Source organism: Chionomys nivalis, chromosome 9, assembly GCF_950005125.1.
Source record: "Chionomys nivalis chromosome 9, mChiNiv1.1, whole genome shotgun sequence".
NCBI lineage: Eukaryota > Metazoa > Chordata > Mammalia > Rodentia > Cricetidae > Chionomys > Chionomys nivalis.
This window is the reverse complement of record NC_080094.1, coordinates 60,417,053-60,442,947: the sequence shown is the minus strand read 5'-3', so window position 1 is coordinate 60,442,947 and position 25,895 is coordinate 60,417,053. Positions and strand designations below refer to the sequence as shown.

Sequence of the window (25,895 nt, the reverse complement as noted above, 5' to 3'; positions counted from 1 at the left end):
AATCCCAAGGTACCACAATTACTCATTCCTACCTTGATTTGACGATCTCTTTTTCATATATCTCTTCAATTACCTGTTCCAAAAGTATAAAAATGTTTAATGTATCAAGTACCTTGCTTTTCAATCTAAACTGACAGCTTTCAATTACTGACTCAATTATTTATTATAAAATAATTTGCTTTAAGAAAGATCAAATATTTAAATAAGAGACTTTTTAGCAATGACATTATTTCTCAAATACAAAATAATAGAAACTAAACTAGAGAAATAATAAAATCCATCCACATAAATACACAGCTCTAAAATACTCTTTAAACAGGATGTGTTTATAACATTTCTAGACAAACAAACCTCATAGAGTCATGTTTTCGCAACTTAATTTTAAGTGATTTTAGATTATTAGACTCTAAAAGTCATAATAGCTTCCCAAAAATCAGCTGGAAAGTAAGTTAAAAGTGTGAGGGCATTATAGAAACAAATGGTAACTACTACATCCTACTATCCAAATGATACGATAACATCACGACTTCTAGTCAGCTGAGCCAGGGTACATAGAAGTCAGGCTCTGGAGTTCTAAGTTCTGCCTCAAACTATCAACTCAAACTGTTGAAGGCTGTGAACCTACCACAAGTGCCTGACCTGTCTAATGTCAGTTTTTTCATCTGATAAAAGGACCCCAAATAATGACTACCATAAAAGGTTGCATGAATAAGACAGGGCATGCAAATGTCTACTACAACTCTGAAATGTGGTCAACTTTGAGCTACAGTTACCATAGAAACACAGTACAGTTAAGGGTAGTGAAGAGCGTTTTGATGCCGGTGGTACTGCGTTACTGTTAATGTTTATTATATATTCAAATGTTGAACCTCAAATGATGCAGTATGATTTTATGTTAAGTGTGGCTTTAACAAAGCCACCTAAAGCATCACAACTCAATCCACACAGTCAGAGATTAAGGCCTGAGTCGTCATCACTTGTTTCATGCTTTGCAGTGTCAGCATACACTCCACGGGTAGGCTTGGCATTTTAGGACACTTCCAGGATGTTAGCTGGCATGTAGCTCTTTTTTTTTTTTCTTTTTTTTTTTTGACAATTGCTTTGATGACACCATAAGTCCCCTGAACAGTGCTATCTTTAGTCATCTACTCTAGACAAAACAGTGTCCACTCTCTCCATCCTTAAAACTTTTTTGCCTCAGTCTAGCAACCTGAAATCATCAGGAAAGTAAAGATTCTAGCTTTAATGAACAGCCAAAACTTTCGTATAAATTTTCCCATATATTTACAAAAATATTTGTTGCATGCTCATCTATAATAATAAAATATTTAAAATAATCTAAGAATCCACAGTGGGGAAATCATTACTCAGACATATTTCTGGAAAGGATTAAAGGAAATAAAAGAAAATGATAACATTAATTATCTCTAGGTAATGAATTTTATGTTATTATGCATAACTTCTAAAGACTCTAAAATTTCTAACATAAGCAATTATTAGTTTGATAATGAAAAACAGTATTTTCAACCTCAAAAAATGTATTGAAAGCTTTTGTTGAATTAATCCTTAAAAAGAAATACCAAAAGTACAACTGTGTGCAAGTATGTTGTAAGACAAAACTACTTACTTTTATATCAAAAGGTGATTTCTTCTTGATGTGAGGAGCCCAGTATTTACATGCTAACTGCAAAAAATTCAAACAAACAGTAAAAACATTAAATTCCAGATTCATACCACTGAACCACTTAAGACAGGTCACTCAATGCAAAGCTGTTGTTTCTTAACAAAGCAGATGTAGTATTAGGGCACTGGGCAGTTTTAAAGGTACCATATAAGTATACAATTTAGATATCATCCTTGGCCCCAACACAATAAATAACAGATTCCAACAGATTCATCTCTTCTCTGAAACCCCTGGCAAATGGTATGGTTTGTTTATAATCAAAGTAAAAATGTTTTTTGGATTACTCATAAAGAAATCCAAGGGCTCAAAAGATTTAGTTAGCTGCCTATGATTAGTTAGTCAACAGCTGGGTAAGTATTAAAAACCAGTTCCATAATCTTCAGGAAAGTTGATATGTAAAAGACCTTTAAATGATTACTATATACCTAGACATAAGTAGACCAAATCTTTAAGAAACTATAGTATTAAGGCTAGTTATTCAGAGGATATAAAAGTTGTTGTTTTATATTTTAGTAGGTTAAATTTCACGTAGAAATTTGAATACAGATACATAATCTCTCCAGAAATTGAAGTGGACTGTACACCTGTCAAGAACTGTGGACTAGGAGTGGAGAAATTGCTCAGCAATTAAGAGCACTTGGTCATTCAGAGGACCTGGGTTCCAACTCGATTAACATGCTGGGTGGCTTACAGCTCCTTCCAACTCCCACTCTGGGGGATCTGAGGGCCTCTTCTGTTCTCCATAGGTCACCACACACACACACACACACACACACACACACACACCACTCCACCCAGCACACACACACACACACACCACTCCACCCAGCACATAAAAATACAAATTAAAAAAACTGAACACTTCATACTGATTTTTTTTTAAACCAAATAAATCCTTTTAAAAAATGGAAACTCGTCAGGTGGTGGTGGTGCGTGCCTTTAATCCCAGACTAGGGAGGCAGAGGCAGGTGGATTTCTGTGAGTTCGAGGCCAGTCTGGCCTACAGAGCAAGTTCCAGGGCAACTAGAGCTGTTACACAGAGAAACCCTGCCTCAAAAAACACAAACAAAGAAGAAACTCTAGCAAGCACAAAGATTCAATAGATTTATGAGGAGGTAACTGCATTGTCTGGCATACTGGCGGTACTTAAATGTCTGCTATATAGATAGACAAATACACATATAAAAAGATAAATGAACAGGTGCTGGAGAGATGGCTCAGAGGTTAAGAGCACTGGCTGCTCTTCCAGAGGTCCTGAGTTCAATTCCCAGCAACCACATGGTGGCTCACAGCCATCTATAATGAGATCAGGTACCCTCTTCTGGTGTGCAGGCATACATGGAGGCAGAATGTTGTATACATAATAATAATAATAAAAAAAGATAAAGGAACAAATGAAGCCAAGGCTGAACTCTCCACTCTCCACTTAGTACAGCCAGGACAGCACAAACTGCTCAGGAGAAAGATATAAGGGAAAGTAAAAAGAGAAAATAATAATAATAATAATAATAATAATAATAATAATAATAATAATAATAATAAAGCACAGTCACAGAGTCAGAACTTCTTGATCCTTTAATACACAAGACAGGACCCTTCCTGGGCAGGTGTCAGAGGCTCAGAAATCAACTCACAGAAGAGGTCATACATCTAACCCCAACATATTACTTACCCATGACAGATTTCCACACTTTGAGGTCACCCCTTTGGCAAAACCCTTAGACAAATACAAGCAATTTAAATTATGTCTTCAAATCACTTCCTTCACATTTCTACTCTGGCATTTTGCATGTTAAACTTTCAGTTTCTCCAGATCTTCTTCCAAAGACCACAGACTCAGTGAATGCAAGGATAACCTTTCTTTGCAGCTTAGACAAATAGCACATGGCAAGTCCCAGACATTAATTCTTGTTATCATTACCACTCAATCCTCCTTCTTCTCAATACTTCTCAATGACTGCATCCCCATCTGTTCATGGACTGACTTGTCCACTCATTCCAAATACATACTAAACACACTCCACGTGTCTAATACAATGCAGGTGTCCAGAAGTACATGGAGAGTAAACAACCGGTTTCTAGCTCGACTCTCACAACCTAACACATGACAGAATATGATGCTTATAAATAAATGATTTTTTTCCGGACACCCCATTCCATCCTACAGTTTCAATTTGGTATCTAAGTTAATATCAATATGCTTTATCCTCATATTCAAGAGCTCTTTCAATATATACAACTAAATGTATATCACAGTTAACATAGTCAAAACTGTACTCTTCATATGCCAAAACATCCACGCAGCTGTTCAAGGCATTCTTAATTAATATCTTTCCTCCACAATCTATGACCAAGTCAATCTGTCTCAACTTGAGAACATAACCAGCCTTTTAAGTTGAACAGCTGAGGCTCTCCAATCTCTCATATATACTGTATATGAACACTATCGCTATCCCTAGAATTACTTTTGCTCCCTTATCCCCACCTAATATCCACATTTTGGTAAGCTGATATTCTAACAATACCATTCACCAGGTTGCAATGCAAAGCCACTGGATTTAGAAGAAAATCCAAACCTACTTGTCCTCTCAAATTGTACATGAGCTAGTCCCCACATACGGCTTCATACTCCTCTCCTACTGGTAATTCTCTGCCTTTTTCTTTGTTTGGTTTTGGCTGTTGATATTTGGGACAGGGTCTCACATATCCTATGCTGGCCTCGAACTTGCAATGTAGACAAGGCTGGCCTTGAACTTCCATTTCTCTGGTCTTCACCTCTCACGTGAAGGGAATTAAAGGAATGTACTGTCATTCCTAATCCATATTCTCTCAGTTCATATATCCCAGTCACTGTAGCTCTCTTTACATTCAAACTTAACGACATTAGCACTTGACATTGCCCGCACTGTTTCCATGTTCTCTCTCAAGTTGGCTGCTCATCTGCAATGAACTTTAATGGAGTTTAAGAAGTCAGGAATAGCCTCTCTAATGTGATGTAAAGAAAACCGGTTAAATCGGGATTCTGAAGAGCAGGAACAATGTCCAGAAAGTCAGATAGAAGTTACCATGGCACATTTAAGTCACTGAAGCTTATAGTGGCGAAAGCTCAAAGTGAGAACGGGAGAGGCGTGAGCAAGGACACTTTAAGTAAAAGCACAGCACTTTCAAAGATTTCAGTCATTATCCCTGGCGCAATCAAAACGGTTGATGAGGATTTTTAGGAAAACAAGTGATGTAGGCAGCTTTACCCCCATGTGCACTCTGAAGTAACCTGAAGAACGGACTGCAGGAGAACAGGAGGAAATATGTCAGATCAGGAAGCCTTGGAGTGGAGGGGGAGAGAGGTCCAGAAACTGACAAGTTAGCACGTCGTCGTGCAAGGGCTAAGTGAATGAAACTGCTTCTAGGATTCTGCCGACAAATCTGCTGAGACGGGAGAGAAGCGGGTGGGCTTAAAACCTTCCGCACTTACGGACTTACTAAAGAATAATTTCTGAAGAGTTCCCACTAACATGAGCGGGAAAGACTGAAGGCCCAGGATCTCCAAATCAAAGCTCCAGAAATAATTAACGTTCATAGACGGATCTACTTGTAGAGGGAGTCTTGTCAAATTAACAAAATTCTATTCAAACACAAGTTTTGCAGTCTCTTTTCTGTCAACGCGGAGCGGCCTCTTTCTGCGTGCCATTTCCAATATTTAACTAGTAACCTGCACGTGCACGAGATATCAAAGACAATCCCAAGTCCGGCCTCAGGACCTGGCCATGCTTTCTCCCCGCTTACCCAGGCAGACCCGCCGGGGCTCACCTGGGTGACGAACTCCGCGTTGATCTGGGACACCGTGGGGGCCACGATTTTCTTGGGCTGCGCAGGGGCCGCCATCGCAGCAGTCGTCTGCGGCTCCGGTGCAGACCAGAGGCCCGCGCTCGCAGCGGCGACACCAGAAAGCTTTCAAGCAGCCGTCTTGATGTTTAGCCCCGGGCTGCAAAAAGCGCCCGGCCACCATGGACTCTCACAGTTCCGCTGAGAATCCCGGCGTTCCCCCGGAAGCAGAACTAGTAGGCCCGGAAGTTAGGGCAAGCGTTAAGCCCTAGCTAGAAAGCCAACTGCTTTTACCTGTTTCTTTATCGCCCCCTAATGGACGGCGAAGAGATAACACCCAGCGTGCGGAATTATGGTAATAGCGATCGGGTAAATAATGTTGGACGTGGTTAGTAAAAGTGGGAGTTGGAAGAATAGGATTTGGGGTTTTTTTGGATGCTAAAGAAAGGCGTAGTATGAAAACATACTCATTCAAGGCATTCTGTGGCCTTAACAGCTGTCTAGAAGTATTGATTGTCATACAATAAACACAGAGTGTAAAACGTGGTACATTTTTAAATGGTTGTGTATCTTTTAAAGCATCACCAAAATCATGACAATGAAATTGTCCAATGCCCTTAAAAGTTACTATGTGTCATTGTGCTTTCAACCTTACATCACGTCTCACTCAGCCTTCTGTCAATTTCCATCCTCTGCGTCTCTGTTCATTAGAGAATTTTATTTAAGTTTTACGTAAATTTTTTGAGAAAAAAAGACTATTGTACATAAATTTTAGAACATGCCTTTTTCTTTGTTCACCAAAAATTATTTTGAGATGCATCTGTGTTGTTGCTCGTATCAGTCACTGATTCAATTTTATTGCTAAATAAATTATTTTTTTCAGACAGCACAGTTCATGAATTTAGTAATCTGTTGCTAGGCATTGAAATTGCTGCTAGTTCTGACTACTATAAACAAATCCTCTACAAGCGATTCTTAGCCATTATGGAGAGACACATTTCCTCTGAAGTAACACACTAGATGGTTAAGTCCTATGATAAGTGTGTTTGTTCACCTTTTTAAGAGGCTTAAACACTATCATTTGAGACTTGTGTTGTCTTCTTTTTCCCACCAACATTAAAATGAATAGTGTTAATTTTTTTAGCCATTTTAATAGGTATGTGGTACATCACATTATGGTTTTAATTCATGTTTCTTTAACAACTAGTAATGTTGAGTATCCTTTTGTGTGCATTATGCATATATATTCACTAGGGAAATACTTGTTCTAAACTCTCATCTAGTTTTTATTCAGTCACTTATTGTATAATTCTCGCATTTGCACAAACCTACTATTTACAAATTCATACACAGGTTAAATGCTTACCTCTAGTAAGTTCTCTCTGGAGAAATATAGACAGGAGACTAGCAACTCATTCTCTCTCTTTTAATTTTATGATATGTAGTGCCCTACCCAAAATTAATAGTTTGAAAAACATTAGCTGTGGGTCTGGAGATTAAGTACATAAGTTAGTTTTTGCCACTCTATATCTTACTCTTTATTTCTAGGGGCCTAAAAATGTGCAAGCTTACAATTTTAAATGCAAAGGAATCTGGATGTAAAATAACCACTGACACCTTATCTCCAAATGTAGCGCCTATAAAATTGTAGCGCAGGTTTTCCAACGGCTTTGATGATGAATCTTGATCATCTGAAACTGTTATCTCTATCCTCCCCTGAAGCTACCACATCTCCTATAATATGTTCTTCAATAATAATAATAATAAAACACACCCTGGAGTCAGGAAAGGTCTTCAAGAGCAAGGATGCCATTGGTGTTAAGTACCCGTGTGATAAGAGGAAGAGAATACCACAAAGACCAGGAATGGGGCAATTAAGACTTCTACTGATCAACATTAATTGGGATATTTTGTTGCTGTAGGAAAAATAAAAGTTGGCTTTAAAGTCAAGTCTGTCTATAAAAGTATCTAAAAGGACTAGTGCCAACGTAGGCATCAGGCAGGCATTTGGGAAGGCTCTGGTCCATTTCTCTGTGACTCTCTGGCTTTGACTCTTCCAATTCCATTGATGATTAGGTCACAGCACTAATGTGGAGAATCTCTGTGTGTACCATTTCCTTCTTCAATCTGAATTAAGTTCAATCGTGCACTCTGACCACCTCCTTAAGTCAGTGCTTTCCCCAGAGCCAATCTGGGTGACTCAAATGAGAGATGGAATATGCTAACAGGTTTGGAAAGATCCAGCCTGACTGATGGGCTGCAACAAAATCAGTCTGCCCCAAATCTAGTAACAGAGAGATGCCACTATAACTAGCAACACATATTCAGTAACTATCGAGAAGGCCAATTTCAAAATTATAGTGGGAAGTGGGGATACCAGGCAATATATGACTAAGAACTGAATGAGTGAAGAGGCAAAGGAGGCGGTAAGGATGTAATATATTCCACCAATTCTGATCATAAAGTAAGAAGGGTGAAGGATGACAGTGGTCAGAATAACAGTCTTCATAACCTGTCCCTGCAAGCTTGCATGTGTTGTGTGTCCTGTGTATGTAAGGGTGCGTGCTGTGCCCATACAGGTGCATGTGAAGGCCAGTGGTCAATATCAGGCATCTTTCTCTATTGTGTTCTACCTATTCTTTGAGATAGTCTCTCTCATGGAATCTGGAGTTTGCTGGTTGAGCTACATTGGCTGACCAGTAAGTTAGCCCCCAGGACCTACCTCTCTCCACTCACACCCTCAAGGCAGGAGCTACACAGATATATGCCCAGCTGTTGTGGGTGCTGGAAATCCTAACTCAAATCCTCATGCTTGCTCAGCAAATCCTTTTAAACGATGAACTATATCCCCACTCCCAACCCTGTTTTGAAGGTAGGTACAAGGATGGTGTTCGCTATCTTTTTATTTTTTTCTCCAAATACGCCCTCAAATTTCATCAGTTTCCATCTCATCTTCATATATGTAATGCCAGTACAGGTGGACTCAATCTTACCTCCCCTGTCTATGTCTGCAGTTGGTTCCCAAACATGCCTGGGAAGGAGATGGCAGAGGTGAGCTTTGCTGAGATTCTGAGAAAGTTAGACTCTGCTCTTGTGAGTAGGATCCCTCATTCATATGCCACCCTACTCCCCCTCCCATGAAGGAAACTGAGATACATTTCAAAACATTAAAGAATCATATGGAAAATAGCAAGTCACCATGAAAGGCGGAACAGATAGAAGGAAGCAGAATCTATTCAAGAACATGATTGAACAGCTCGACAGTAATCTAGTCAGTGGATTTCAAGTCATGGAAGCCAGTAAGTCTTATTGTTAAAGTAATTTGAGGCAGGTGACCCATTAGTTACAATCAAAAGCATCTTATAAATAAACATTGGCTTTTAAAACGTGTTATTTAGAGGTAAAAGAATCAATGGGGAAGTAAAAAACTAGATGATGTGGGATCTCCTCTGTATGTTATGAATATGTTTGTTTTTTTATTATTATTGGCTGATAAAGAAACTACTTTGGCCTGAGTAAATCGGGAGCCTGGGGACCGTGGGAGAGAGTTGAAGGGGAGGGAAGAGGAAGGAAAGGGAGCAGAGAAAAATGTATAGCTCAATAAAATCAATAAAAAATGTGAAAAAAAAGAGGTGAGGGCTAGTGTGACATGTTTCAGAATTCTTTACACCATGAAGATACCTTTGCCAAGGTGCCTTCTGATTAGTTTAATGGAGATCTGAATGGCAAATAGCTAGGCAGGAAGATGTTAGGCGGGACTTCTGGGGACAGAGAGGACTCTAGAAGAAGAAAGTGAAGTTGCCAACCAGACACAGAGGAAGTAGCAGAGGCAATAAGGAGGGATGAGGTAACAAGTCATAAACAAAATGTAAATTAAATTAATGAGTTACTTTAAGTTATAAGAGCTGGTGGGACAAGCCTAAGCTAAGGCCAAGCATTCATGATTAGTAATAAGTCTCCAAACAGTTATTTGCGGGGTGGTGGTCCCTATAAAGAAAGCATGTTACAGTGACATATTACATTTCTGATTGAGTTGGGCCTTTGAAAGGGATTGTAGGACACTCTCTTGTGCTCACTCTCTAGTTTGCAATGCCATAGGGTGAGAAGCTTGCTCAATGACATCCTGCCACGATGAACTTCTAACAGGCCTAACGACACGTAGCCAGCTGATCATGTGAACCACATGAATAAAACCTCCAAGACTCGGGGCCACAATAAACCTTTTGAAGGTGATGACTTCAGGCATTTATTAAGCCATAACAGAGAGTTAACAGGAGTTATAAGCAAAAGGCAGTGGAAGCCCAGAGAATGAGATGATTGGGTAAATCGAAAAGGCTACCAGAGAGACTAAGCTGAACTTTGAGACTCATTGAGAGCTTGCCAGTTTAGCTGCGAGATATGACACACTGTGTATTCCACCTAATACCACTGCTTCACTGTTCTTCACAATTGTTTCCTTGCTTTCTCTAGTGTTATCAGAATTCCACTTAGTACTGAAATTCTAAGCTCTTCTAAGTGATGAGAAATCACAAGATAGAAATTACCTGTCCTCTCTCTGAAGCTTCTAAAAGGCCAATACCACTCAACGTTATTACACAGATCTTGCAAATACTATCTCTAACAAAGGTAAGGTCCCTTGACTTTTAAGCCTGAAGCCTGTTGTTTAACTGCCCTAAATGATCTTTCATTCTAATAGGTTGTTTTATATAATACATGACAGAATCTATATTTTCCTGCATCAATTTTAAAGGCTTTTCTCCCACAACTGTTAAGGAAATAGAAAGGAATAAAGCCTGATTCAGCTCTTTCATTGAAGGGTGTGAATGTGTGTCTAATTTAAGCTAAAACTAGAAAGACAATAAGATGCAGGAAGAATTATGGTAAAGTGCTACTAGTACAAATCTGGAAAGTCAAAGGGAAGGGTAGGTAAGTAGGTTATATAATTGGGTCATATGACAAGCAATGGAATTAGCATATTTTTCAAAAGTGATAATATCACAAATGATGTACGTGAGGCCAGAGAGATAGCAGAGCAGTTGAGACCATATACTAACTTTGTAGACAATCCAAATTCAGTTCACAGTACCCACACAGAGCAGCCCACAGCCACCTGCAAACCCAGTTCCAAGGGACCTGATGCTCTCTCTGGCTTCCATCTTTACCTGCGCCCCCCCACAACTGCATACAAATATACATGATTAAAAAGAGATTTTTTAAAAAAGAGATGAAGTGCGTGATTATTAAGCATGTAACCTTAGGTAGAAAGTGGCACCTGTAGTTTATTCCAATGTGATGTGATTTTTTCTTTAAAAAATGCAAACTGTGTAACAAGAAACTTTATTTTTAAATTATTCTGAAATTTGAGTTTTTCAAGACTGTTGACCATTATCTACTTTCCATCAACATATAACATATATATTAAAATCATAAACACTGTTGCAGTATAAAACATGAAGCAGTAATTGCCTTGCTCAGCTAATCAAACTCCTTTGTCACGCTAAAGTCTTGAACCACCCAAACAAAAAAAATTCTAGTTCTTTTAAAAGATATTTATAAAGTTTATTATTTCCAGAAAACCAAAATAATTGACTCAACAATAAGTACAGTTCTAGCATGCAGCAAACCATCATTTAACATGTTTATCTTAACATAACTTCATACTTTATTTTCACTTCTACAGTTCCCATAAGAAGCTCGCAATGGTAAATATTTTGTTACAGGTACTTCAAATAGCACTACAGTACATCTCTTGACAAAATTTTTACGATATTCCAACTTTCAATATGAAACAGCTTTAAAGGGCATAAGCCAAAATACAAAACAAAACAAACAAAAAAACAAACCAAAACAAAACAAAAAAGTATCTTATTATTACTCAGGCAAAGATTCATATTCATATGAGCACAACATTCAACTCTCCCTGTTTAGTTGGGAAAGAAACATGTCAGGCATTTCCCTTCAAATAAAATTACATAAATAATTGGGGAAGTGCCCAAATCCATAATTTCATACATTAAATAATTCTTGAACTTTTACTCTTGGAAAACACAAACTATTTATGCTTTGCTTTTATGCAACAGACATGTCCTTCAAGAGTTCTGTGCAAAGCCGATTTTGTGAACCACGTCTTGCTTGTACTGGAAAATACACCTCAAATCTCAAAGAAACAGAAGAGAGGTTATTCCTTGAAGCACGTGGCTCTCCTCTTGAGAGGAAGGCACATCTGTTTATCAGTGACTCACACTACCACATTCCACCTCTGTAACTGAAACCCAAGTTTCTGGAGGGTCACCTGGGCTGGCGGCTCCCCCCCCCACACACACACACACAGTGCAGCTCTTACACCGTGGCCAAAACTTGCACTTACTCCACTGCCCACACTTTCAACAGCGGGGTTTTCACTATATTTAAGCGTGCTAAATACCCACCCTAGAAAGAGAACAGTTACCCCTTTTTATTGCTGGAAGATGTTAGTCAATGATTGTACAAACTGCCACAAAAGTGAAGGACAATCTGTGACTAAGATATTTCTCCCACAGAATAGGAGTAAACGAAATATTTTTGTAAAATGATGACAATACTGTTTGAAAAAAATGATGCCCTGAACTCTTTCAGCATCTTATTCCTATACAGGGACAATATCCTTACTAACTGAAGTGACAACGAAGATCAAAATAATACTACAGCATTAGTATCTTTCACAGAGTAGCAAAAACTGAAACTACGAAGCTACTGCCATTTGATCAAATTAGCAGATAAAACTTATTTAAGTCATAGGGCCACTCAAAGAGGTGTTAAAGTAAAGTTTTGACCCTGGCCACTGCTGTCAAGCACCAATGAGCAAACAGGTCCACTGCCTAAGTGTCTAAAACAATACAACTGCAGACAAGTCAGAAAAGTTCATGACACCTGGGAAACACCCATATAAATGTAAACGATAATGAATGGTAAATACTCCACGGGTTCAACCAACCTTCTTCCTACGTTTCAATTCCTTAGGGAAAAATAACAGCAGGGTTAGGAGGGGACTCATCTGTCTTAGAAGGTAAAATAAGCATTCTCAAAAAAAATCACTGTGAAAAAGCTGTAATTTCTCCCACCCGTTTGCACATCTGCTGTCCTCTTGTCCTTTAACTTTTAGGAAAAATGGTTTGCAATGGAGCTTAAGTGTACATGTAAAATAAAGTGTGGCAGGGTGGTTTACTAGAGCTGAATGACAATTCTGGCCTCACGTTAGGAGGTATGCATATATATAGATACGCAATGTCTTAAGGAGCAATTCAACATATGAGGCCAGACTGAAGATGATGGAGCTGTAACTTTAATACAACCAAGGTCATACACGGACCACCTTAGATATCTAGTTATGCCATCAAACTGTGCTATTCCTTCTCAAGTATTCAGTCGTTTCCGCTGTAACACTAATTTTATTTAACTTTCTCCTTATAGTGCAGGACAAGCAATTGCCTATGAAGTCATTCTACCTAATGCTGGCCTTCGGCAAAATGTCTGTGGGTATTATATCACCAGAGACCACAAACACATTAGTGGTTTTGTGTTACATAACGGCTTTCTCTTGAGGTCGTTCTTTAAAGTGAGTGAGCTGATGTCTCTTCCAGTGAGGTGCTTGTCTGAATGTTTTGCCACAGACTGAGCACTCAAATGGTTTCTGCCCTGCATGAATTAAATAGTGTCTCTCTAGTTTGGATGGAGATCGGAAATTTTTACGACAAACACTGCACTGGTAAAGGAGTCCATCACTTCTTTCAGGACGGCCTAAATAACTGTAACAATGACGGCTCTGCTCTGACTCCAAAAGTGTGTTAGCGAGGTAAGACTGCCTGTTCCTACAGTGGGTACCGAGAATGAAATCCTCTGGTTCTGCCTTGACCTCAATTCCAGCTCCCTGATTGGACTCCGAGCCCTCATACTTCTGGAAAACACGGCCCTCACTCTGTTGGGAAGCGTTATAGCTAACACCATCACTTGGATGAATGAAAAGTTTGTTTACATTCCCAAGGTTCACTTCCCAAAACGAGCTATAGGGAATCTTTTCAGTATGAGTTAGTTTATGTCTTTTTAGGTGAGCTGACTGTCTAAAAGATTTCCCACAGACATTACAGCCAAAAGGCCTCTGTCCAGTGTGAATCAGATAGTGTCTCTGGAGCTTAGAGACAGAAGGAAACACTTTCTCACATTTATCACAGGGGCACATTTTATGTCCAGCATGCATATTTTCACTTGAATCTGAAAAGCCACACTGAAGCATGTCACAGTTATTAAAGTGTTCCTCACCTGACGAACCAAAGATTGACAAGTCTTTATTAGTCACTGAACCATCCATAGTTAACATGCTTCCTGTTGTAAAGATACCTTGCAAACTTTTACCCATATTTTGGCTCTGGAATTGCTTTTGCCAAGAAAATGGCAAAGTTAGTGTTTTCTTCTTTTTGTTAACTGTCTTACATGATCCACGTCTGCCAAAGGAACCCACAAATGTTCTCTGACTTTGTTCCGGGTTCTGCTCACCAGAAGTACGTTCATAATTTTTCAAGCAGTTGCTTTGAAATGTTCTTTTCTCTGATTGAAGGTTATCTGATTTTTTACCCCCAGCACGTTTAAGTTTAGCCAAGAGCTTTTTAACAATGGTCTTATAGTTGCAGCTTCTTTTGAGCCTGTTTGGAATTCTGCCACCTCTGGCAGGAAGACACTTGTGTCCATTCAAAATCTGCTCTGACTCAAAACATTCTTCACACTCTGAACACTGAAAAGGGACGATATAAATAGAGTGGACATCAAGAGGATTATTCTCCTCAGATTCACCCATATCACCATTTTCCAAAGCATCCTGCTTTGCATTTAATTTATTAGGTACGGGACATGATTCAGGAGTCTTTCCTTTTAAAGAAAGATTCTGAAAAGTCTTATTCCTAGTGTGGATTTGTTTATGCTTCAGAAGTTTGCTTTGAATCTTAAATCCTTTTTGACAAAAACAACACTGAAAAGGTCTTTCTTCTGAATGCGTGAGTTGGTGGATTTTTAAGTGAGTTGACTGTCGGAAAGATTTACTGCACAGGACACATTTGAAAGGCCTCTGTCCAGTATGAATGAGGGCATGCCTATCGAGTTTTGACTGTGATGGAAACATTTTGCCGCAGATTGTACACGCATGAATATGCTTTCTTCTCTGTGTAGTGCTATACTTGGGATCAGGCTTCGAGCATGGGTGTAGTGCCCGTCTCTCCTCCGTAGCGAAAGTATTATACCCTCCGTACACGGGCCTCTCCTGCTTGGTCTCGAGCAATCTTCTGACTTTAACATCATTGTGATAGGATTCACTGTGAAGCTGCTGGTGTTTCACAAATGTCTTCAGATTTTTAAAGTGGCGCTGGCAAATACTGCAACTGAAAGGCAGACTGTGAGTTAGCTGGTGCCTCTCCAGATGAACCAGCTGCCGGAAGTTCTTATGGCATACATCACATTCAAATGGCTTTTGACCGGTATGAATGAGATAATGCCTAGCTAATTTTGATGGTGTTTCAAAATGCTTGAAGCAGATGTTGCAAATATACGGCCTGTTCCTAGGGAGTCTGTTGGCTACACGCTGCTGAATCTTCACCGTTTTTCGGTTGTTTTCAGCCATCGTATTCTTCAGTGGCATACTCCGACGAGCTCCATGGCGTCCTTAAGCTCCACAAACATCTACAAATTAAAAGAAAAATAGAGTATTAATTATCAGATGTGTACAAAAGCAAGTAATTTAGGCAGAAGATTAAAAGTAAAGAGAATCTCACTTTCTTGTATTTTCAAGTAACTTAACAACCATCTTAGATTAATTCTTTAGAATCATAGAACTAATTTTAAACAGATATAATTCTTGAGTTCTAAAGTTCTACTTTTCTACTTGATAAGCTGTATTTAAAAAGAACCAAACTTGATTTCTTAACATTAAATAGTCCTTTTAGTTCCAACTTTCTTCCTTCAACATTAGATGTGTCAATGAGTTGCTTAGTCATGATGATGATAATGAAAAAGGAACAACAACAACAAGAATAAGAAAAAGAAGAAGAAAGAAGAAGTAGCAGCAGTAGTCGTCGTAGTACCTGGTACTGTGGTACATTTCTTTAAGGCCACCAATCACAAGCTAGACACAGGAAGAAGAATCATTGGTTTGAGGCCACTATGGGTTATCCAGTCATTTTAGGCAAGCCTCAGCCAGTGAGGCCCTGTCTGTTCTAATAATAAAGAAATATATTTAAATTGATTAAAAGGTAAAAATTTAAAATACTAAATGAAGACATATTTACATTGAACTATAGTACCTACTGTAGCCATGCTCTGGGCATAGAACATTTCATTTATTCATATTTAGATGGTTGAACCACAATATTAAAACTATTTCTTCTTAATGGCACATGCCTTTAATCCCAGCACTATAAGCTGAGGCCACCCTGATTTACATAGTGAGTTACAGGATAGCCAGCACTAAAAAATGAGACCTTGTCTCAAAATAAAATAAAATATAAATAAATATTTGCTCTCATTTATTTCTCAATATCAACAAAGATGCCAAGAATAATATTCACAGAAGACTCGAGTTTTAATCCTAAATTTGTCACTGCATAATATGTGTGTCAGGAAAAAGGGAATTCAAGATTCTTTAAAGTGGGAGCCAGGCCTTCTCCCGTACCAAGCTGCTGTACAAGTCAGTGGCAATAATGGATGTGCATGGATCGGAAAACCGTGAAGCAACACAGAAATGTGAACTATTTCAGAGCTCAAGATTACCCACATTTAAAGGTGTGACTCTTATCTTCTTATAATACTGTAGGTTTCTAAGATAAGCATACTAAATTTAGTTTACGTCTCCCTTCTGCTTTGTTGAAGGCTCTGTAACAAAAACAAGTACAAAAGAATGAGGTTGACAAATTGCACACTTACACATGTATTTATGAGTAAAGAACAGAATGCTGAATGTGGTCTCTTCATCAGGCAATAAACTCTGCTCTGGACAGGTGTCTTTCAGACACACTACGACTTAAACATTTCACAGTTCTCACATATCATTGTCCAGAAGAGACAATTTTCTTCTCCTTTTATTACTATTCCATTAGCCTTAATTAAGACAGGAATTAAGACAAAAGCTAAGCAAAGCAAAGCTACGCCAGTGCTCCCCTTCTAGGATGTAAGAATTCAGAACTCTATACGAACTCAGAGCTCTTCTGTCTGCTGGCCTGCCAGTCATATGTTGCTCATCATCTCTCCTAGAAGACACCTTAAGCACAAAACCAAACACATTCACCGTGCAATCTGAACACGAAAAGAACAAAATTCGAGACACTATTTTGCACTAGTTGCTTATCACAGAGCTTCTCAAACTATAGGTCCATACTCATTATGGACTGTGAAGTCAGCTCAGTGGATGATGATCAGCCCAATTCGTTTAATAGAACATATACCATGTAGCAAGTTCCTGAACATATACCATTTGGCAAGTATAAAAATTGCTTTCTGGCCGGGCGGTGGTGGCGCACGCCTTTATTCCCAGCACTCGGGAGGCAGAGGCAGGTGGATCTCTGTGAGTTCGAGGCCAGCCTGGTCTACAAAAGCTAGTTCCAGGACAGGAACCAAAAAAGCTACGGAGAAACCCTGCCTCGAAAATCAAAAAAAAAAAAAAAAAAAAAAAAAAATTGCTTTCTGAAACTTCAGGCGGCAGAAGGTGAAAGGTGTGTGCAAGCTGTTCTTCACATACCTGTTCTAGGCAGGGGAACCTACAATCAATCAGTCACTGTGTTCCGTGAGAGGTAATCTATTATGGTGATGCAGATGATGGGCCACAGGCAAGCGTACTAAGGAAAGCAACAGAGTCCTCTTTTCTTCCCATGGGACATATTATTTTTAAATATGCATGCAAAATTAGTCTATTAGTAGCCAAGTGGAAAATGTCATTTAAATAAGAAAGTAAAACAGTCAGACCATAAGTCACTCTATTAATTTATAAAATACATATTACCCATCAACAAACAGCTAGGCTGTGGGTACTTTTACTTCACTCAGTTAAAAAAAAAAAAAAAGCTAATTGTAAACAAACTGCAGGGATTCCTAAGCATGTTGGCATAAAGTTAAGAGCTATGGGAGCTAAAATTACCAGAAACCCAGCAAACTGCAAAGAACTCAGTAATTTCCTCCATTCCTGTCAGGTAATTAATTTAATTCCTCTTGAGCAACAAATGTCAAGATGGTCCATCAGGACAATGAGCCAAGCTTAAAGCATCAAACCTCTATTCACCTGCTACAACAGTGTAAGAGGGACAAAAGAAGCCAGTTCCCCAGTGGACTCTTCAACAGAAAGCCTGCAAGTGAGTGTTAAATGGATATAGTGAACAAGAGGAAAGCTTCTCACAAAGGGCTCCAGACTCCTATGGGCCAACGTGCCAGGGGGAGCGAGGGCTGGTGAAGGGCTGGGAGGAGAAATGAACTGTACTAAGTCTGGTGCGGGAAGACAGCTTCTCTCCCTGAAGCAGGTAGGCAAAACCTCCTAATGACTATGGTCAAGCTACAGGGTTTGGGCCTGGAATAGAGACCTCTCCATTCTCTTTCTATACTTCTCCTTTCTCTCAGTGATTGCTTCTATAGAACACCACCCCCTCTCAAAAAGAAAAGTCCCACAACTAAAACTACACAAGGCAACTATCTGATTATAAATAACAAGAATCAGTCCCCTAGAGCTCCGGTGCCCCAAAGGGTTGCAACTGAGCAGCCATCACTACTAGCATCAAGACCAGCTACTCCTGTCACTTGCTTTGGGAAGGCACTTGATGAGAAGAACCCTACCTTGTCAGAATCATTTGTGGCAAGTGGTGATCTCACTTCCTATTTATAAGTAAAAGGTCAGAGATTTCCACACTCCAGGCACAATCCCCCATGCGCTTAGAGGTTTAATCCCATTTCAACTGAGTGTCTTTTCTCTCCACTGAATTTGCCACCATTAAAGAGAAACACACTAAGGCTATTTTTTTATGCTAAAGTGAAACAATACAAACCAATTGGTGCACTCAACGACTCAATCTAGATATTATCATGGAATTCAAACAACATTAAGCCAGGTAACTATAAAAACGGACATCAATAAAATCCAATGTTGTCTCAGGGTCGAAAGCACCATTGTTTCCGTTGCTTTAAGGAAACACCACTGAAAAGACATCTCAAATGCATCACAAAAGCAAATGAACAAGAAATGAAACACCTGAGAAAAACGTCCACTTCCAGCTGGAGAATTCTCTCTGGTGACATTTATAACAGTCCTAGCCTCTTTCTACCTTGTTCTGCCCGCTGCCAACTCTCTTGGCCTTGAACCATCAGCTTTGCCTTAATTTGAACTATATTTCCAGCCTTATCTCTGGCAAGCAAAGAGCATTTTGGGGGTCCAGCTGAGTTCAGCGGCTGTAAAAATCCATGCCCGGTATGGGCAAGGGTGAAAGCTCCACTGACTGCAGCCAGATGATGGGGTGCAGGAGAAGAGCTGAGTGAAAGATGGGAAAGAAGTGATTTGACCCCAGGAGGCTGGGCACAGGGCTCAGCTCTTTTGAGTTTACCGCTCCCACGGAGCGCACGCCAGGAGCTGAGGTCGTGGCACCCTGATCGGTTCCCCGAGAACCTCAGCGTGGTTGAGGCAGGCCTGACCCTCCCCGGGGTTCATTCCCCCCTTGCACGCAGGCTACTGAGGTCCTCCACACACACCTGGAGCTGCCAAGGGCCCGGCAGCGGCGCATCTCCCAGCCAGGGGCTCGCGAAGACAGCAGGCGAGCGCACGGCCGCAGGGTCGGCGCGGCGACCGGCTGAGTGCGCAGGCGCGGCGCTCCGGAGCGCTCCGAAAGCCGTCCTGCCGGAAACAGCGTCTCGCGATCTCTGGGCCGGCGCTCGCTCAGTGGATGACCGCGGGTCCTAGGGCACTGTCCACCGGGTACCGCTATTTCCAAGGAGAGAAAAAGAGAAGACGCAAAAATGATGCACTTTCCATCGTCCGGTCACCAACCCTTCATTATGGAAATCCCAGAGAGGACCGACTGCAAGACTCGGCTCTTACTGGAATCGAGGGTCAGAGTTCTAAACCCACTTATCTTTTGTAAGGTCGGGGTTGTGGGTAAAACTTCCTGTATTAGGTACATTCTGGGTTAGGACTGTTCTCAGCAATTCAAACGATGAAGGTTTCTGGAAAGCCACTCTTGTCAAATTGGTAAGCTTCGGGTTCAGCGACTGACCCTGTCTCAAAGAAGTTAAGTTGGATGCAACTGAGGACCACTGTTGTTGAGTCTAGTCTCCACATACATGTACACACATAGAGTAACACATACATACAACAAAACTCAGCTTCCATTTCTTCATTTGTAAAATTGGGACATAATCACTTATCCAATGACATATCACATGAAAAGCATCAAGAATTCACTTCTGAATATATAAATATCAACCAGGCCTTCAGGAACAGACAGACAGGTATACTGTGATAAAAGATCATATGTGCAGTGTGTGCGGAAGATACAACTTCTTTGGGTGGAAATGCATTCTGAGATGAAGCTCTAGTCAGGCATTCATGCAATGTCTTTTTATCAAGCATTTCCTGCATACCAAGCCTATTCTAGGAATGGGTAAATTTTCAGAAAAGTAAAAACAGAATCCATCACAGTAAATTTTATATACTACTAAGGGAGGTAGAAAATAAACAGTAAAATATAAGATATGTTGAACATTGATAAGAATAGAGGGTTGAATAAGTGGTGACGGTGGTCTGTTTTATCTTGTTTCAGAACTTAGAGAGAACGAATTTAGCTTTTCTTTCTTTGGCATGATGTTTATTGCGGTGTTTATTATGTGGAAATATTTTTCTTCAATGCCTAACTTATTCAGGATTTTTATTGTGAATTGCTGAATTTTTATCAAATACTTTTCTGCATCTGTTAAGATGAGCGTGTGTTTAAAACTTTATTCTGATGATGTAGTACATCACATTTATTAATGTGACCTTAAGGTCTTAGGACCTTAGAGTGTATCCTACTGATCACAGTGATTATTTTTATTAATATACTTTTTGTATTCCTTTGCTAGTATTTGGTTGAGGAGTTTGTTTTGATGCCCATCAGGAACACTTAGCTTGTAGGTTGTTGCTGTGTGTGTACATAACCTTCCTTGTAAACTGAATTTGAGAAAATTTCTTACTCTTCAAATTTTGGGATAATTTGACCATTTCTGTTAGCTCTTATTTAAATATTTGAATTCAACAACAAGCTAATCTGTTGTTGATGGGCACTTTTAAGAGTTATTTTATATTATAAAGTCAATTTCACTAATGATTGATTTGTTTGGGTTTTCTATTTCTTTGAGGTCAAGTTTCATTAAAGTGTTGTCTTAGTTTGTTTTCTGTTGCTGTGATCAAAACCATGACCAAAAGTCACTTGGGAGGAAAAAGTTTTATTTGGTTTTAAATGTCACTAGCAGTCTGCTGGATTTTGTAAGTATGATCCCCAGTAAGAAGCCATGTTTTTCTATTTAAAGCCCTGGAGCTTTGTTGGTTATGTGTATTTACCAAAAGAAAGGAACCCATTTGTACCCTGGGCTAGGAAACTTGTTATTGTTACCTACTATTGTGTCACTGTGATAATACTGTCATAAAAATTTAAGAGGATGAATAAATTTTCTTGTCTCATGGTTTCAGAGGTATCAGTCCATCATGGTGTGTAGGGTATAGCAGAATAAAGTATCACCATGACATTCAGCAAAGAAAAAGGACTATTAGAAAGAGCCAGGGCACGATACAGACCCCAAGGACAGACCCACCCCCTGGTTACTTTTAAGTAGGCCCCACCTCTTACCTTTTACCACATCCCAGTAATGCTGTCAAGGGGCCAGTCCATTCACCTGGGCAAACCCTCCCTATGGAGTTGTCTCTGGAGGATACTGAGACATGGGCTTTACTATCCTATCAGGCGTGTCTTATTAAGTCAAGTTCACATGCTGGTGCCTTACCCTCTAACTCTGAACAGTTCTTTGAGTAGTTGTCTTATCCCCAGATAACTTACTTTAAAAAGTTGACATAACATCTCAACTTTTCCCAAGCTTCTGAGTTTCCTTTGTACACTTTTCTTTAAATTTCTCCCATGTTAACTGATCCAAAAAGCCTGATTTTTCCAAATGTTTCCCCAACAGTTATGTGGAATGATTGCTGCTGAACCCCTTTAATATTAAATGCGCACGTAAAAGTCATTTCTCCAACCAGTTATTCATAACCAACATTATAAAAAACCTGCCATACACACCCAGAAATTTACCATACTGACTAGCCATATAAAGAATCCAGCTACTCCTAGGGAGACATTGGCAGCTTAGAAATAAATACATTCTTAATTCTGTACTCTGGAAATGATTATTGTCCATATTTCACCTGTCACCTCTATATTATTTGTGTGAAATACAGAAATGCTCCTTTCTGTATTACCTAATATTTATACAGTGTTTCTTGTGGCATGTAGCATCAACTAGCAGTTCTAATAGTTCCAAGATCAGAATCTCATCAGTAAGGGATATTATTGCGTTAAGAAATAATAGGCTTTACTTAGCTCAGTGTTGAGTTGAGTTGTTCAGTTCATAATCCTGGGCAGATGTGAATGTGTCATCATGCTGAAAATAGTCTTTGCAGATACATCGAGAAATTTCAATATGAAATCATTCTGGGTTTATAGTGAATCTTAAATGGAGTAATGTGTTCTTGAGAAAGCAAGCAAGAAAGAAGAGCGTGCAGAGGTGGTCATCTGAACACAGAGACAGAGATGGTAATTTTGCTGCCATCAAACACAATATTCCTAGACTGCTATACACTGAAGAGGCAAAGAAGAACCATGTCCATTATGTTACCCTGTGTATTAGTCACTTTGCTGTTGCTGTGACAAACACCACAACCGAGGCAACTTACAGAAGAGAGATTTTATTTGAGCTTGTGGTTCAAGAGGAATAAGAGTCTTTCACGGTGGGGAGTCATGGCAGCAAGAGCAAGCAGCTAAGATCTCACATCTTCAAACATAAGCACAAAGAAGATAAAACTAAAGGTGACAGTGAAGGAAGTCATCCCCTGTGACATACTTCCTCCACCAAGTCATACTTCCTCAACTTCCTCAAACAGTGCCACCTGTTTGTGTTCAAATACCTGCGGCTATGTGGGACATTTCTCATTCAAACAACCTCAGCTTGTAATAGTGGAACAGAACTCTAATGAGACTCCAGATATATGTTTATTATCTTGACAAGTACTCACCGAACAACCTAATATACCAGACAGAGAAATAAGAAAATCCTTTTGGTTAACTGATATCTTGATAGTGATGTGGAAAGAGAAAATAATAAACACAAGAAGCAAACAAAAGGATTTCTTCCTTCTTTCCTTCCTTGTTCTTTCATTCCTTCTTCCTTTCCTGAGATACGATTTGAACACAAGGGCTCACTCATGCTAGGCAAGCAGTCTATCTCTGAGCTTCTACTAACCAAGGCAATCTCCGAAGGTGATAAGAATCGCTAAGACAGAGTTATTTGAAAGAATATTAGAATGTGAGCACTTACAGTTTTTGTATTTCAGATCACATTGTCAGAAAAGGTCCTGGAAGAGATGAAATATGAACTGACATCTGAACACAAGAGCTAGGAATTTGTGTACAGGATAAAGGATGTTGAAAGCAGATATTACAGCTAATGCAGAGGCCTTTTGGTAGGAATTACTTGACTTCTGAGAACAGATGGGAAGGCAGCAGTTTTTGCATGGTAACCGAGTTAAAAAGGCAGTACTGACTTCAAGTTGCCTTGAGAGTGATAGGGTTGGGTCCTGTGCAGCCTTCTAAACCATAGTCAGGAGTTGGTATTTTATTCCAGAAACAATAGGATGCATTTGGAAGATGTGAAGAAGGAAATAAAAGATGTTATTTATCAAATGAATGAACTATTGCCATGGTGATGTTGAAGGAAGGGAAGGACCCGTAGCGTGCCAGTTTAGCTAAGGAATTGGATTCTCCTGTGGGACATATACCTTCATCATCAATAGGATTGGAAGTGGTGAGACTGACTGATTTCTTCCTCAGAGGCCCAAGGCTTATCCTTACAGAGTTCAGCTAGTGCCTGTTCCCTCTCTCCACACCCATCACCTCTTCTAAGTGTTAGCCCTAGACTCTGACTCCCAATGTGCTTTGTTAGTTAATTTATGCAATTGCACAAATCCGAACTCCAATATTTATATGAGGAATTGATCAAGAAGCCTCAAGATATGCTACTGACTGAAGCCAAGGTAGCAGTGGCGTTCTAGCTCCTCCCTCTGTAGCTCTAGGTCTGCAAGCCAAGCCCAGTGTCCCAGTTCCAAGGCTCCACATCCTCCCAAAACAGCATCAGCAACTGGGGATTAAGTGTTCAAACACATAAGTCTATGAGGCTCATATCAGATTCAAACCATAACTAAATGGCTGAACAAGAAATGGAATATGTGATTTCCTGGACATAGCCTTAAAGGTCAGGAACACATGGTTGCTCCTCTCCTTTCTCTTGTCCCTTAGATACTGTACGAATCCTGCCAGAACCCCAGGAGCATTCTAGTCTTTTTACATCATGGAAACGGGCCAGTTCAGTGATCCCTCCCTCTAGGCTTTCACAGGTCGGTACTATCATAGTTAAGCCACCACTGCTTTGGTTTCCTATCACACACAAAGTTAATAATTTGTAATATGACACCCCAAACTAACACCTTTTCTAAACACACCAAGATAAATATGTTTGCTGCCAGCAAGGACCTAACTGGCACATCTGTTATTCAGGTTATGCGTGATTTAGTTTTTGCACACCAAGGAAGTTCCCCATGTATTCAACCCAAAGTTTTTTTTTTTAACTTCTGAAAGAATTATAGCCCATTTATTAGTATCTATTATTAAAAGCACCATGATTCCTCTAGGGAAGCAAGAATTGATCCACATTTTCTTCACAGCATCTCACATTTCATAAACCCTTGTTTAAGATTAACTTGAATCATTAAACAACACAAAAATTCTTTTACAACTGCAAAATACAAGCTGTCTTCTGAGAGACTGAAAATGTGAGTTTAATATAATGCATAATATAATGTCAAATAGGTGCCCATAATCTATGCAGTATTGGTGAAGACAGTCCTAACTCCCTGATTTCCAGCTGCTCTGGTTTCTGTCTTACCACACATCCTATTGCTCTGGCCAGATGTTATCCAACCTTAGGACAGGAATTTCTGCCCCTGTTCAAGAGTGCAAGTCACTAAAACAGGGAGGAACAATATGAAATGTATAACTAATGAAAAACTAAACTAAAGCATGTTTTCAATTTAGTTAATTTGGTTCTTCATTTGAAATGTTTGGAGCATTTGTCTGTGTTTTAAAATCTGCTGTGTTCTATACTATACTATACATGGCACAATTCTGAACCATGACCAATTTTTTTTTAAGTGATAGCTACTAAAATAAATCTGGAAATGTTCCAGTATCTTGTACAAGGTAAGAATGAATTTTTTTAAGGTTCTTATTTTGTTTGTATACTTGGAGTGAAGAGTTGGCCACACAAGGCAGGTCATAACCTTCTGTAAATTCAGTCCCAGGGATCCAGTTCCAATTTCTGGCCTAATCAAGCACTGCATGTATATGTTATATGTACATGCAGACAAAATACTCAAACATGTGAGAATATATATATATGTATATATACATATATATGTATGTATATATATACACATATATATGTATATATATGCATGGTGGTTTAACCGGGCATGGTGGTTTGCACCTCAAATCCCAGTAATTGTAAGGCAAAAGTAGGGTCTCTGTGGTCCAAGTCACTTACTTAGCAAGTTCTGGGCTAGCCTGAGACCTGCCAACAACAACAACAACAACAAAAAAAAAAAACTAAACTAATTTATATTGATAGTTATTCATACTTGGCACTTTAGCCAGTTTTTAGTCTCTGTATTTATTAACCACCACACACAGCAAAAAGTAGCTTCTTTGATAAAAGTTGAGAACAGCACAAATCATTGGTTATATTCATAAATATAATATAGTTTGACCGCATGGGCATTCAACAAAACAATAGTATGTTCTACGCTAGGGCCTATGATCTCCCCAGTGATGAACTTTTAAGTTTTACAGTATTGTGAATAAATTTCCTCCTGTGGAGCAGGCCTCATCTGAAATCAAATGTAGGATTGCACTAGTGAGCACACTCGGCAGCCACTCAGCACTGTAGTTTGCAGAGTCCAGTGCTGGTCAAAACCACTGATATCTCTGCTCCCACAGCAGCGCTCGGAAGTACTGTGTCAGGGACAATGCTTCCTGGTCCGTTCCAG

General features: G+C 39.5%; 2 protein-coding genes across 2 annotated transcripts in view; both read right to left on the bottom strand.

Moving 5' to 3' along the window:
- Aqr (aquarius intron-binding spliceosomal factor) overlaps positions 1–5,714 on the bottom strand; it is a 78,004-nt gene extending 72,290 nt beyond the window's left edge. Inside the window, exons 1-3 of the mRNA XM_057780832.1 lie at positions 5,492–5,714; positions 1,628–1,684; positions 33–73 (exon numbers count right to left, since the gene is read on the bottom strand). Coding sequence (XP_057636815.1) covers positions 33–73; positions 1,628–1,684; positions 5,492–5,566 — 173 coding nt within the window. The 5' untranslated portion in view covers positions 5,567–5,714. The remainder of the gene's footprint in view (positions 1–32; positions 74–1,627; positions 1,685–5,491) is intronic.
- A 5,246-nt stretch (positions 5,715–10,960) lies between these two features.
- Znf770 (zinc finger protein 770) lies at positions 10,961–19,339 on the bottom strand. The gene is made up of 2 exons (XM_057781922.1): positions 19,247–19,339; positions 10,961–15,208 (listed from the first exon to the last, which is right to left on the bottom strand). Exon 2 carries the CDS (start codon positions 15,165–15,167, stop codon positions 13,065–13,067), a length of 2,103 nt encoding a protein of 700 aa, XP_057637905.1. The 5' UTR covers positions 15,168–15,208; positions 19,247–19,339; the 3' UTR covers positions 10,961–13,064.
- Positions 19,340–25,895: the final 6,556 nt, after the last annotated feature.